Genomic DNA, 16,270 nt, shown 5'->3' on the forward strand with positions numbered 1-16,270 from the left:
TTTTTTTTTTTTTTTTAAGTTTTCCTCAATGTCGCTCATTTGATTTTTAAATTCTTTTTTGAGTTCTTTAAATTCTCTCTGGGCAGGGAGCCATTTCCCATCACTTTTTGGGGTAGAAGTTTTTTCTTTTTCTTTTCTTTTTTTTACTTAAGTGTTTTTCTCTGAAGATTAATCCTGGTCTTCCCTGTTCCCATAATATATTTTCAATGATGAGGTTCTTCTTTGCAGATTCCATTAAAAAAAAAAAAAAAGAAATATTCATGTAAGCACTTAATTGTGGGGTGGGATGGAAGGGAGGTGCCTCAAATTTCCCTTCAGCTCTCCACTCTAACTAGAAACCATGATCATCACCACCCTTCTCCGAGTGTCAACAGCCAGCAGTGTTCCTGTCCCACTCCCTCTGCACTCACTAAATGCTGGTTCCTTCTTGCCCAGGACCATGTCTCAGCAGCACATCTGGACCTGGCATTCCCATTCAGGCTATGGGTTCACTCAGCCTTTTCAGACTGAAACAACTGAACAGTCTGGGAGATGAAAGTCTCTGTGGTTGCTGCTGTTGTGCCATACCCAGCTAGAGCAAGGAAGCTCCATTAAATGTTTCTGTGGAGATTTCTGCACTTCAGACAGGTTAATTTCCAGCCCAAGTTTTTTCTTCATATCATCTTGGGTTGTATCAGGAGGCCCCACCATTCTGCCTCTAAGTCATCTTGACTTTTCACTAGTCTATGTTTGCCCTGAGATGCAAATTTGTTCTATATATGGGGGACATCTGGAGAGTTTAAAATTTACCAACCTCTTCTGCCATCTTCCCAGAATTCTTCCCCAGAAAACTTCTTTATTAGATTTTTCCAAAACTGAAACTCTACTACTTATTTTTCTCATTGGGAAGACTTGTTAGATTTTTCTTTTAATAATTAGTAGGTTTTGTAAAAGAAAACAAAAGGAGAAATGAAAGCCCATAGTTAATGATTGGATAAGGAGATTTCAGAATTTTGAACTTAGATGTAGATGATGGCAAGATTATGTATATGACTATCTTTTCATGTAACCAAAATAAAAGGATGAATAGCCCTTGGGAAGTGAGTGGATTGAAAGATAATATGTATGTTAAATCAGCTCATATGAACTCAAGAGTTGGGGAGGAGAGAAAAATTGTGAGCCAGGATTTTTTTTTTTTGACATTTTAAGTTATGTCACCCTCAAATTTAATTATTAGAGATTAATTCATTATACACACATCAGGTGTGAATAATGAATGGTGCCTTGCTTGAGAATAAGGTGACATAATTCAACTAGTTGTTTTTTCCTCAAGTCTAGAGGACCTAAGCAGACAAAAAGCATATCCATCTATTGATTTACTATTTGGATTACAAAGCCAGAATCATCTCCCCAGTTTTGATATGATTTGACTTTCTTAATGTCCCTCCAAGTAGGAACCCTGTCTTCCATTTATAGCTACCAACTTTCTCTTTGCTTTTCTTACTTCTGAAAACCTATTAGCCACTAGGCTCCATGATTTAAAAGGATAAAAATATTATACAACGAAATTAAAACATTCTAGCAAATTTAGCTAAAGCAAATTTAAACTTTAGATTAAGTTGATTGAATCAATCAGTCAACATTTATGAAAGCATCAGTCACTCTGGTAAGCACTGGGGATACAAAAAACATGCAAAATACAGTTTTTGCTCTGTATATCATCATTTGAAATGTTAGCAGATTTAATTTATAGAAAATTAGTTTCTAGAATAACTTAATTTTATCTGCATATAGTCAAGGTGGAAATGTTTGTCTCCTTCATTTCTGTCATTTCATGCATTTTTGTAAATTCTGGGCAACTGATACTTGACAAAATAATTGTGACTTTTAAAAATTAGATCGAAGGTATTGGCTCCATTCTCTTCCTTATCTTGGGCATTTCCTACTTGCACTTTTTAGTCCTTTGCCTGGATAAGTTGACTTTGTGGAGCAGTTTTCTCAAGAGAGTAGAGAATATAAGTTTCACTCAGGCATCCCAGTTCCTTGAATTAGAGATAATTGGTATAGTGGTTGAAGACTGAAGGAAGGGAATCAGGTGCTATTAAAGAAGTTCCATATTTATACCATTCAAATCACTCAGCCCCTTTAATAGGGCTATATACAGAGATGAATTGATATTCTGGAAACTTTGACAATACTACCAAAGACCAAATTTAGATTGCAAAAAGCAATTGCATTATAGCTCTCCTGATTCTTCCTTTTCCCCCTCCTTGCTCTGCCTCTCTTCCCCACATTACACCAACACTCATTTTCTTTAATTATTCTGTTTTGAGATTGGAGTTATCAAGGATTCTGACAGCCAGCATGACTTTGGGCAAGTCCACAGATCTCTTCAAGCTTCCATTTTCACCTCTGTAAAATAGATGTGAGAGTTACAGTGGGGAGGATGGACTAGATGGGTTCTGATTTTTCCATCTCTAGGTTTGTCATCTTTTTTTTCTGACAGGAAGCAACAGAATTTCTATTAGTGAAAATGCTAATACATAGGACCTAAAAGAAACAACCTTGAAGTACCACCTCACACACGTCAGAGTGGCTAGTATGATAGGAAATTAAGATGATAAGTGTTGAAAAAGATGTTAGAAAACTATTGCATTGTTGGTGGAGTTGTGAACTGATCCAGTCACTCTGGGGAGCAATTTGGAACTATGCCCAAAGAAGCTGCACCCTTTGATCCAGTAATAACCACTACTAGGTCTATAACCCATAAAGATCACAGAAAAGGGAAAAGAGCCCACATGTACAAAAATATTTATAGCAGCTTTTTTTGTGGTGGCAAAGAATTAGAAATTGTGGTGAGATGTCCATCAATTGGGGAATAGATGGACAAGTTGTAGTATATGAATGTAATAAAATAAAGTTGTTTTATAAGAAATGATGAGCAGGCAGATTTCAGAAAAACCTGGAAAGACTTATATGAACTGATGCTGAGTCAAGTAAAGGGAACGTCGTACACAGTAACAGCAACATTATGTGATCAGCTATGATAGACTTAGTTCTTCTCAGCAATACAATAATCCAAGACAATTCAAAAAGACTTTGTGATGGAAAATGCTGTTCACAGCCAGAGAAAGAAATATTGTCTGAATGTAGTTTGAAGTATATTAATTTCACTGGGGTGGAGAGGAGGAGGAAGTTTATTTTTTCTTTTTTTCTTTTTATGCATTTTCCCTTTAATTCTAATTCTTCTTTCGCAGCATGACTAAGGTAGAAATGAGCTTAACATGCTTGTAACTAATTAATCTATATTGGATTGCTTTCTGTCTTAAACAAGGGAAACGGGGGGAGGGAAGAAAGAAGGAAAATTTGGAATTCAAAATCTTACAAAAATGTATGCTAAAAATTACCTTTACATGTAATTGAAAAAAAAATACTACTTAGTGAAAAAAAAGTAATATGCTTAAAAATTTCAATTAGACATGGCTGCTAGGAAATTTAGAGTCTAATAGGGCAGTAACATAAATTGCACTATAAAATTGGGTGTAGTAACTACACCAGAGAGGTGTGTAATAGTAGTCTTCTGCTTGTTCTCCCTTCTATATGTCTCTCTCCAAACCATCCTCCATATAGCTACCAGAGTGCTTTTCCTAAAGTGAAAATGTGAACATATCACTTTCCTACTTAGCTGATTTGTGGGAGCTTCCATTTACTCACAAGAGCAAATATAGACTCCTCTCCTTGGCATTTAAAGCTCTTCAAAAGTTGGTCTCATATCCATCCATAGCCTTTGGACCCAGAGATCTGTCTGCTAGACATGTACCTCAAGAAGTTAGTGATAAAAAGAAAATCCTCTATATGCATAAATATATTTATAGTAGCACTTCTTGTAGCAGTAATGAATTAGAAACAAATTGTCCTTTTGGTTTTCTTTGGGGAAATTGGGAATATATGATAAATGCCAGGAATCTAAAAATGACTAATACTGTTAGGAAACAAGTGAAACAATTTGTGGGATGATTCCTGTGTCAGTCAACAAGCATATATTCAGCACCTTCTATGTGCTAGGCGTTATCGTGAGTGCTGATGATACAAGGAAAAGCAAAAATGGTCTGTCCCTGCCCTCAAGAAGCTTATGTTCCAGTGGAGGATTCCTATACATGAATCACATAAGATGTTTATAGAGTAGAGAGGATTAATCCTTATAGAGAAAGACACTAGCAGCTTAGTGTTTGAGTTGAGTCTTAAAAAAGCCAGGGACTCTGGTTGAGATGAGGAGCAAAAGTATTCCAGGCATGAGAGATAGTTGATGTAAAGGGATGACAATTGATGATAGATATGTGAAGAACAGCATGTAGGACATCATGGCTGAGATGTATGTAGGGTTCTTGGACAAGAAAGAAAACTGAAGTGATAGGGGAAGGATTATGAAAAGTCTTACATGTCAAATAGTGTAGGCATTTAAAGATATTCTACGAAGTGTTTCATAGGATTCACTTGATTGCCAAGGGGAGATAGGGAATGACACAAAAAAAGATTATGAACTTCTGTTTTTGAGGAATACTGGAATGTATTGAAAGGGTTTGGAGAATGTGTGTGACATGTTTTGATTTGTACTTTAAGAAAATGACTCTGATAGTGGTGTGGAGAATTGTAGTAAAGAGAAACTTCAGATAGAAAGCCCAATTAGAAATCTGCTTCAATAGTCGAAGTGATAAGGTCTTTTAACTAGAGTGCTGCAACATTAGAGAGGACACACACACACACACACACACACACACACACACACACACACACATATGAAATTGTGAAGAAAAAAAAAAAAAACAACCCACATCAAGATTCAAGAGTTAAGTACAAAACTAAATTTGCAAGATTGGTGCCTGGAAGTTAGGGGTTAATGGCCTTGAGAGTTATAGGTTAAGTCTGAAATGCTGTGTTTGTGGGCAGAGAAGAAATTGAGCTCTGGTTTCAACATGTTGGTTTTGATAAGTTTCTCCAATTTGAATTATTGAATAATTGGTGATAAAGAACTGAAGCTTAGGCGAGAAACTAGGGCTGGCTATATAGATCTAGCAGCATTCTGCAAAGAAGTTTAAAACGGAAAGGAGAAGGTAAGATCATCATAGGTAAGACTATAAAAAGAGAAAGAAGTTTAAAACGTAGTGTTGGAGAATATCCACCATTGGAGTGCATGATATGGATAAAGAATCTAGAAAAAGAGATGGAGAAAAGGACCTTTTAGATAATAGAAACAAGTAAGAGTTGAGTCTTGAAAATTTAGAAAGAAGAGAATACCTAGGAGGAGAAGTTGATCAGAATGCTGTAGAGATGTCAGAAAGGATAAAAATTGAGGGAAAAAAAGCCATTGTATTTGCCAATTAAGAGATCTCCTTAAATCTGGAGAGAGCCCTTTCAGTTGAATGATGAAGTCAGAACCCAGATTGTAAAGTTTTCACAATAGAATTAGAGGAAAGCAATTGAAGGCACCAATTGTAGTTAACTTTTTAAAGTTTAACCAAAAAGGGAGAAAAATATAGGAAGATAGGCATGATAGGGTCTAGTGAGGATTTTTTTTAGGAACTGGGGAGACTTGAACTTGTTTGTAAATAGCATAAAAGAACAAGTAAATAGAGAAAGAGTAGGAGTGATTAAAGATGTGGAATTAGCATTGCCTTTGAGGTCCCTTCCAGCTCTAAATATATGATCCTAGAATTCTGATTTGTAGAGCTTCAGAAGGAACTCTATTACATATAGCTGATAAATAGGCTTTCAGAAATAATTTTATAGTTGTCAGTTACTCTCAGAGTTGAAAAAAACTTTCTCAAATTTAAAAGATGACCATGCTGTTTGATTGTCTTTACAAACTAGCCCTGAAATATCTTGCTAATCTGACTTTGAGTTTTTCACTTTTTTAGTGGGACCTGTGGCATTGTATGCCAGTTATTATGTAACTGATTTTATTTGTTTACTTTGGAATTTTATTTTCATCATCATCATCATCATCATGGAAATCTGTAGAAAGATATTCTCTTATGTACTTTCTCCAAGATAAAAAAAATTATGAAAATCATATTAGAACTATAATAACTTTTCAGATAAATTTATATGAATTTGCCTAAGATTTTTTTTTGTTGAAAATAGCTTTGTATACTAAAACAAGACCTATTATAAATGTTCTGCTATGCCATATAGATTTTAATTAGTTATTTGTACTTTGTTTATTGTCAAAATCAAAATTTCATTTAATCCTCTCACTGGAACCAACTTTGACATTGAAGTTGTAGCAAATAATATATCAGATACCACTTCTAGATAGAAGGTGAAAAATATTTTATTGTTTAGTGATGTATAGAAGTTGTGTACATTTTTCGGGCTCTGACAATAGATTTTTCTTAATGGACAATTTTTGAATAATATACTCTGTGGTCTAAAAAGTGCTGCTTCATAGAATTTTTAAAAGAATTTTATCCATTTTGGTCAGTATGGAAACTATCTTCCCCAAATTCCTATAGAAATAACTTCCTAGCAGTTTCTTTCTTGACAACCTTAAGGAAAACAACTTTATGGAGATGCTAGATATACAGTATAAAATTTCAGGTAAGAAGTTTGGGTTGACTGACTCCCACTGGGTGAAATTGCTGAATTAAATTAATGTAGTTAAAAATAAATTAAATATCATGGAGAATATTTCTGGTTCAAATAATGAAAACTTCAACAAGAAAAATATATCCTGACAAAGTTATTCCAGAACATCATCAAAGACCAAAGGTCATACAGCTGGCAGTGTAAGCTTTGCTGATATGTTGTCAGCTATCATTAGCCTGCATCAGATACTTCCCAAGGGCTATAATTTTTAACAGTGGGATCTTACTAAGAATCTGACAGGAACTTTTTAAAAATACCTTACCTCCAACCCTAAGCACTATCAGCCTACTTCTTCATTAAAGACCTTTCAAGAGACCAAATGCTGGCTTCTAAAAAGAAGCAGAGTGATTACAATAATACTTCATTTTGCTAATTTTGTAAAGAAATTAATAATTCCACATAAATGAGTTTTTCCGATAACTAAAACAGACTCTTTTAAGAACACTCATTCAAAAAACATTTATAAGATATTATACTTCCCTGCCTTTCACAAATTTTGTCTATGTGCTCCGCATGAATATTCATCATTACATTATAGGACAGCTAGATGACATTGTGGGTAGGATACCGCAGTTTGACTCCTTCCTCAGATTCTTATCTGTGGAACTGTCTTATAATCTTTTCAGGCTCAGTTTATTCATCTGTAATAAGGGAATTAACATCTACCCCCATAGGACTATTGTGAAGAATGCCATTGAAGGCTATTAATAATATGAAATAATATTATGAAATATATGAAGTTATTTACTCATATACTACAAAACTCTTTAAAAAGTTACATTTTGAATTCTTGTATTTCTAATTTATTATTTTCCTGTCTTCTCATTACCATGGTATAAATTGAGTGGATTCAGTAAGAACTAGATGGGTTCCCCCTTGGAAAAAAGTGCATGAACTTTGGTGCATTAGGTATTGTGACACTGTATTTTGTCTAAGAGACCATTTTTCCTTTCCTCCATACATCCTTCCCAACCTTTCTCTATGCTGCTTCCCTTTCCCTTGCTTCCTTCCTTCTTGTCCCTCCCTACCTTTCTTCATACCTTCTACTGCTCCTCATGGTTGAGGTTCTGAGATAAATGCAATGTAAAACAACTGAAATATGGATATAGTTATGAAATGTGCTAGAAAATTTTAGTCTTGCTGAAGTAAGTAATTGCTAGGTTCTGCATAGCAGGGCTTCTTAAATTTTTTCCACTTGGGATTTCTTTTCACCTATGAAATTTTTACATGATTCTAGGTATATAAAATAGGTATACAAGTCAAACATGTGTTGATGATGTCATAATTTTGCACCCTCCCTTCCCCTCCCACCCCCCCACCCCCACCCCCAGTCAATTACATGTCCCCATATGGGATTGCAACCCACTGTTTAAGAAGCTTTACTGTATAGCATTTGTAAGTTTCAAGAGTAGCCACTGACAGTCATCCTGACCTCAAATATACGGTAATTTATACTTCATTTAATGAGACAAGTCAGAGAGTTATAAAAGAATAGATTTACTTACCTTATAAGGATGCATTTGTCAAACACTGGGGCAAAAATATAAATTAATAATTCTGTTTCTAGTTGATTCGACTGCCACTCCATGGAAATGATAGTTGAATGGTGACCATTGTGCCCAGGAGAGTAGATAATATGCCAGACCTATAAAAGCAGGAATTTGGCTTGATGGGCTTTTTATAGCATCAATGGGATATCAGGTCATTCATGTCACCTTAGCCTCTTGTTGTCTTTGAAACAAAAAAATCCTTATAATTGCCTAGTGGCCAGAGGTTCTCTGTATGGATCGCCCAATTTTAAAGTGGTTTGAAAGCCTGTCTGCTCCAAAACCAGAAGGTTTCTTTTCCCCTTCTGTTGGCTTCTTAAGATCTGTACTTCATTGTAAGCTTCATACCTCATGTAAGGCTATTACTGAACAGCGTGAGAATAAAGAAAGTAAACAAAAATGTTTAGGAAAAAAGTAGAATATGTAGAAAAATGGAAAGCTCATTTTGGTTCAAGTGTTGCTTCCTTCCTTCTCTCTTTTTTTGCATTTGACTGGGCATACTTCTGTGAGTGAGTGATTTGACAATGTCATAAAGTAGAAGGAATCGATACAAATAAACTATTGGATATAATGTGCCAGCTATTTGGAATCATGTTTTCAATTTAGTTTCCTGGTGAAAGTGAAAAGTGTTGAAGACAAAGTTTTATTTTATTATTATTTTGGTAGTAATATTTTCTTGCTTGCTGACCTAGAATCAAAAAAGAAAAAGAAGTCTATTCCCAATTAAAGTTGCATTAAGACTTACTTAATACTTATAAACATTGACATCCTTTACAAATGATCTGTGCTCAAATTTGATCAGAGGAGAATACATTGTGTAGTCTTTGGAAAATTGTGTCTGTTTGAAAAATAAAGTACACATTATCCACAATTTCTAGAGATTTATGATTGCATGCAAACAAACATTTAAAATAATGTTAGTTTGTAAATTTATTAAGAATTTTGAGCAGTGTGGTATCAGCCCATCCTTATAAAACTTATAATTTAAGAGTGAACAGATTGGAGATTGATCATTGATTCTGAAGCAGACCCAGAACAGTAAAATCTAATTTGAGTAGTCTTATGTTTGTTGGGAAGGCATGGTAGTTGAACACAAGGTTTCCCTTGAGGAAATTTTGCCTAGTGAACCTGTATTCCTAAACCTCCAGTGATAAGGAAGGCAGAAATAATCCTGTTATTCAAGGAAGGGTTATAGAGAAGATGAATAGGAACCGTGGGATTTGTTGTATTTTGTCTAATACTTTTTGGTTCTTTATTTTCCATAGCTTGCTCTTAAGGATCCTGTACACACGGTGTCACTGCAGCAGTTTGTCTACGAGAAGCTCAAAGCACAGCAGGAATTGCTGGGAGAGCAAAGCTTTCAGTCTCTCATGGAGACAGTGGATACAGAAATTGTTAACCAATTACAAGAATTTTTACAGGGCTTCTGAAAGCCCAGATGGAACATTGGGTGACTAACTCTCTCTCTTCCCAAAATAAGATGAATACCAAGCTTACTGAGATGGAGCTGACATGCTAAAGAAATCAGCTGTGAAAGAAAGTAAAGAAGCAGAGATCACAAAGCCAATTTTTTGGTTTCAACATTGGGAAAAAGTGGAAAAGGCTTCATGAGAGTTTACAAACCTGTTCCTCAAGAGAGTAGTTTTGTATTGGGGGGATTGGGTGGGGGGACCTGGAGTTTGCAAAAGGAAATGTGTTCATTGAAAATAGCTGCTTAGTTTATTGTTAAGAGAAGAAAATGGTTTTGATTATCCTTTAATCATGTACTCTTAACACATAAAAAGAAGCAAAGGTTGATGTTTAATGTCTGAAATGTTTTTCTGCAGCAAAAATTAGCTCAAGTTGGTGACTGCCTTACCCATTTTTTTAAGTGAATGAAACTACAGATTTTTTTTTTTTAATGGCAAAGCCATTTTTGGATATAATTGGAGACTAAGAAATTTGGTCATTAGGTAAAAAGATATATATATAGAGAGAGATATATATTCCTAAGATTATCTTGAAAGGGAAATGTTTTCATCTAAAAAAAAAGAAAAAGAAAGCCAGTTATATCAGCCAAATGCTTTTATTTTCATTGTACTAATCTGATATAGGGACTGTTGTTAGTAAAGGGATATTTTTCTCATTTTATTTTCAGGAAACATACTTAGTCTTTAACTATGTACTGTAAGGCCTGCACAATGAACTTGGGATACTGCAGTGTCAGGTAGGAGACCTGAGTTCACTGTTCACTCACTTCCTTTTTATTAATTATTAGGGCTAGTAACCCTATTGTGAGCCCCAGGAAAACTAAGGAGCTGACTGTAGATCATCCTCAAGAAAAGAAATAAGTTGTCCAGGAGGTACCTGTCTCGCCTTCCTAAACTGCAAAGGGAACAGATATGAGTTGGGGCCTTAAAAGATGTTGGGACGGTCAGAAGGCAGTATAAGAGATCATATATATAGCGATGCAAAGTCTGCCTTCCTACTCCTCAGAGAATAATATGAAGTACCAAAAAAGAAAAGAAAAAAGAAAAAAGCCTTACTTTGTTTTACTTCCCCTGTTGTAAGAAACCTTTAAAACTTTTTTTAGGAAACGTTCTAAATTAAGGATAGGAAAATTTTGATCTTTCTATAGAAAGTTGGGTACAGTATGTAACTGTAGGGAACCCAGTGCCCCTTTGTAAGCTGTGGAACCCAAAATGTGTTCGAGTATTTGATGTTTTCAGCAAGACAAAGAACGTTTTTGGTCTCATTAAAGTTCCAAAGATACCTCATCTCTGTCTGATTTAATTTGATTGGTTGCTTTCTCTCTCTTTCCCTCCTTCCTTTCCTCCCAACCCAAATGGCAATTTAATACCAAATTTCACAAGGAATTTCAAGCAGATGCCTCATTTCACAACTCGGCAGGAAAATAAAAGGTAGTGTGGCAGATTGTCAATGGTAATACTGTATTAGCAAATCTCTGTGACACCTAGAGCTTGTTATTTCATTTAATCACAAAAGGCTTCTTAATCTGGACTGCATTCCACATCTTTTCTATCTTTTATCATCCAGTTTAAGATTGTTCTAAATGGAATCTGTTAATTTGACATGACTTTATTATGTTGGATAAAATTTCTCCTAATCTGAATAGAAATGACCTAATAAATTCTTTAAAAATAATCCTCAAATCTCAGATTTATAAATTCAATGAAGCCAAAAGGGAGTGTGTCAAAAGTCTTAAGCCTTAATAACTTGAAATTATATTAAGACTTTTGGGATACAATGTATTTAAAAATATTTTGCAAACAGGGATTTTGACTTAATATAGTATCAGATAGGACTTGAGAGTTTCAGATCCAATTTGCAATTTTATTACATACCAAAATTTTTTTTAATTCCATAAAATTGTCTTGTTCCATAGTTTTTGTAATAATTAAAAAACACAAATTTTTTTTGAAGAAAATTTTCTCCAAATATTGAAATATTAACATTTTTCTAATTCAAATTCCTTTTACTGAGCCCTTGACAGGGTCTCTAAGAAGCCACATTTAAAAAAAAACTTTGATTATAAGGTATTCCCTAGTCTGTCCTGTCACTACAGAAACAGTCCTATTGATACTTATAAAAACACAAATTATTTTCTAATTTTCCTTGAAGTCCTGGCCATAGCTTAAAGGTAAATACTGATAGAGGTCCTGCCTATCTATCACATCACTCACTTGATTTTCTTTTTGAATTGACTTTTTTTTTTCTATTCCCTCCTCTGAGTCCCAATTAGTGCTTAATTCCATTGTGAGCTGGTAGAAATACAGAGAAGAGGTAGCTCAGGCATGCTATCTTTCTTGTTTTTCTGTGTATCTCTATGGGACAATATCTCCCCTCCCTAGTCCACCTCCCCTTGATGCCTTGTCCATTCTTCAAGCATATGCTCAGTAGCCAGAATACCTAAACCAGAGAGTACTATATGTGAATTCATTTGTAATTCTCATCCCTTCAACTTTATGGAAGCAAAGATTATATACTGGATGACCTGAAATGGTTCTTTATAAGCCTATTATTCACTTATTGAAAGTACTTTTTATATTCTATCTTTGAATCATACCCAATTCAAAACTAAATAGCCATCACCACTTGCAAGCTTTTGGTTTGATGAGTAACCGATTCTTTCTCAAATTGCATCTTGGTTTGTTTTGTTTCCTTAAACCTCATCACAGAGGAAGATCTGTATGGGAAAGCTTTTTAAAATAGAAAGCATACCAAGAATGATAATATGTCCAGATATTAAGAACTTGAAAGTAGTTTAGAAGATGATAAAATTCCTAGACAAATCCTAACTGACAAGAAAGGTAGTTTTTGACAGAAGTTTTTATTACAGACTTCACCATCAACATTTTTCAGCAGAATAAGACAAACTTTCTGTGATAAGATAAGGGTATATCCCTGCATCTTATCCATTAGCTGTCATTAGTTTAAACTTCTTGAATTTAGGAGAAACTCAGGAATTGAATGTCCTTGAATGTTGCTAATGAAAGCTCACTTAATAAATGTGTGATTAAAATAGTGTCATTTTGTTTCTGCCTAATCTGAAAGCATCAAATCAAATACTGAGATTTTGACTTATTGGGTGTGAAATATACCAACAGTTATCAAAGCATCAGAAATAATGCAAGCCGAAAACTCAAATACTTGACAACCCTCCCCCCACAAAAAAAAAAGGAGAAATACTCAACTTCCTACCTAACTTTACCTTTCTCTGTTTGTCTTTTCAAGCCATATTTGATATAATACATGAGTTAAGCCTCGTGAGAGAGTAGCAGAATATTAAACTGTCTCAAGTTTCCTAAGCCCTCCAGCTCGATCTATGTAACATGAATCACAAATCCTGATTCACTCACTGTAATCCTTTGACCATCAGCCATGAGTTGGACCATTAGGTGTCACAATTGAGCTAAGAACCATTACAACAACACTTAGGATCCCTAACACAGGTTAGGGGATAAAAGAATTTATGTCTCACAAATGGCCAAACCTCAAAACCTCTGATATAGGTGGTGGAAGAACTGTTGCTGGAGATTTCATTAAGTAGGGAACACAGGCCCCATTTGGAACTAGTGTCAAATGAGAGATGACTTGGTAGTGTTGCCTTTTTGTATGAGTAGCATGATAGCATAAGTAGATTAATAGAATGGCCCAGAGTAGCATTCACATAGGTGGTATTCCTTAGGGAGGTGTGGAAAATTCAAGATAAAACAGGACATTCAGAACTAGAGCCTCTGCAAAGCATAAACATCAACATCCACTGGAACCTCTTGAGGTTCTATGTTTATATCTTTTCATTAGTTGTCATCTTGCATCATTGCTCTTTTTCGGGGCATAAATCATGCTTCCTTAGTTGTTAGGAGAATTATTATTATTTTTTAATCTTTACAATTGTGTTAAAAGTCCTCCCTTATACAAGAATGTGGTTTAGATATAATTTTTTCAGTATCTTAATGGAAGACCTCAGGACTGTGAAAATAAAGAATGCCACTCCTCCACCAAGCATAATCTTTAATTTTCAGCAAATTTCCAGAAAAATTAGGAAATAACCCTGAAATTTTTCTGGTAATATTTATCTCTCCCTCTTTTTTCTTGAACTATCTTTTCACATTACATAGCTCATAGAATCATATCTCCAAGTCAGTTAGGAAAGACACTCCACCATACATATCTAGCATACTCATAATTGGGGTGAAGGTAGGGAGAAAATGATTTATACAGATATAATTAGAAATTATGTATCATTACAAATAGAACAAGAAAGGAAAAAACAGGGCACCAAATCCTATAGTGGAAAGAATACTGATTTTAGAATGAGAAGACCTTGATTTGAATTCTTTTTGACCTTGGACAATTTATTTCATCTTTCTTGGGACACATACAGTTTCATCAATACCAAGTCCAAACAATTGCTCCAATGGTTTCTTTGGGTGGTTTAGTAACAAATACAATTCAGTTCTGGTGATTCATGTGGAGAAAAAATGATACCATCCAAAGAAACCTAAGAAATATTACTCAGGACCAAGTCCTAAACAAAAATCTTTGGGGGCACAGGCAATATTTTTATCACATGAATCATAGTAAAGAGATTCAGAAGAAAAGGGGCAGATCTGGAAAATGACCAACATAATGTCTGAAAATGAGATTTCAATTTCTTATCTATGGCATATGGGCTCTTGACTAAGGAAAGAGTGCACCCAACAAATTAGAAAATACAGCTGAGATCATCTCCTATTAGAGAGGTGATAGACTCAGGGTGCAAATTGAAATAAGTATTTTCTTTTACTTGACCAATGAGAGAATTAGTTTTGTTTGACTATGCAAATTTATTACAAGGCTTTCTTTTCTTTCTTTTTACAATAGGGGAAAGAAAATGTATTTTTGTTATTTGAAAATTTATTTTTAAAAAATAAATTGTAAACTTTTAAGCATATCTGGGAATCAATTTAGCAAGGCATCCTTGGAACTTATATAAATACAATTACAAAATACTTTTTAAAATATAGAATGAGAGAGGTTGGGTTGTACTAAAACAAATAAAAATGACAATTTTATTTAGATTCTAGATTTAGTGCTATACAAATCAAACTATCCAGGAGCAGCTTTATAGCACTATGCAATTCATTTGAAGGAATAAAAAGATCTTAGAATCTCAAGGGGAGTTATGAAACAGTAGGAATGAAGAGAAAGTAGTTCTTTGTCCTGTGTATTTTCAACAACTCTGAATCCAGTGTCTAAGTGATTCATTGGAAATTAATACAAATATGTAAGACCAAGAACCATTCCCCACTGAATGACCCCAATGAATGAAAACAATATTGGCTACATTTTCAAATGAATATGGTTTCACTTGCTCCCCACCTAGCTAGAAGATGTGAACAGCTGGTTATCAAAAAGAAAAAAATGCAAATTATTAACAATCATAAAGACTATTTCAGATCACTAATAAGAGAAAAGTAATTTAAAGCAACTCAACCTTAATATCATACTCATCAAATTGACAAAAATGATGATATATGGAAATAGTCTGTTGTTAGAAGAGTTGCAAAAAGATAAGGAACATATTGTTGGAACTGTCAATTTGTCCAACTATTCTAGAAAGTAATTTAGAATTATTCTGAGAAAGTGGCCAAAAATGCCCATATCTTTGGACTTAGAAATTTCATTACTAAGCAGATATCCCAAGGAAGTCAAAGGCAGAGAGTTTCTTTTGCATGTCTGTGCATGCACACGTGGATACATACGTGTGTATATTTATGTTTCTATGTGAGATAACAAAGAACTGAAAACAAAGTAGATACTCATGGATTGGCTAATAATTAGCTTAAAAATTATTGCTTATTATTAGGCTATACCAATACAAGTAAAAATGATACTACCTAGATTAATTTGTAGATTTAATGTTATGCTAATCTATACAAATCTACATGAATGTAATGAAATATCACTCTGCTATATAAAATAGTACCTAAAGAATTCAGAGCAGGATAGGAAAAATTGTATGAACTGATGCAAAATGAAGTAAGCAGAAGCAACAACAACAAAAAACAATATACAGGATGGATACCTATTGTAAATTAAAAAAACAAAACCTTAAAATACTATGTAATCATAATGACCAAGAAGATTAACCCTGGTCAAAAAAGAAGAAAATGCACCTCCTCTTAGTTTACCAGTATAAAGTATTGCATTTACTGTTTGACTCATTTGTCAGCTGATTTTGCTAAATTGCTTTTTCTACTTCCTTTTTTCCCCTTCATTATGAGGGATGACTCCCTGAGTAAGGGAAGGGGGCAAAGGGAAATATGTTTGGAAATGAAGGTAATGTAAAAACAAAAGTTAGCAATAAAAATTAAAATGTGAAAGATTTGTGGTGTAAAATAAATCACATTGGCTTTGTCTTGCAAATGGCATCAGAAGAGCTTTAAAGTAAAAAGGTGAGGAAGCAAATTACATACATGGAATTGTCAAGTATGTTGCCATGGAAGATAACAAATGCAACATAGATTTGGAGACAATATCCAATATCCTCAATTGTCTATGAATAGGTATGAAGAGTACAAAATAAGTCCTATCACAAAAAAACTAATGACCTC

At 34.3% G+C, this 16,270-nt stretch overlaps 1 protein-coding gene across 1 annotated transcript in view; it reads left to right on the forward strand.

Annotated features, from left to right (window-relative positions):
• Window positions 1-16,039, forward strand: part of IPO11 (importin 11) — a 200,506-nt gene extending 184,467 nt beyond the window's left edge. The window contains exon 30 of the mRNA XM_051991179.1: window positions 9,437-16,039. Coding sequence (XP_051847139.1) covers window positions 9,437-9,601 — 165 coding nt within the window. The 3' untranslated portion in view covers window positions 9,602-16,039. The remainder of the gene's footprint in view (window positions 1-9,436) is intronic.
• Window positions 16,040-16,270: the final 231 nt, after the last annotated feature.

The sequence above is a fragment of the Antechinus flavipes genome, chromosome 1, assembly GCF_016432865.1.
Source record: "Antechinus flavipes isolate AdamAnt ecotype Samford, QLD, Australia chromosome 1, AdamAnt_v2, whole genome shotgun sequence".
Classification (NCBI taxonomy): domain Eukaryota; kingdom Metazoa; phylum Chordata; class Mammalia; order Dasyuromorphia; family Dasyuridae; genus Antechinus; species Antechinus flavipes.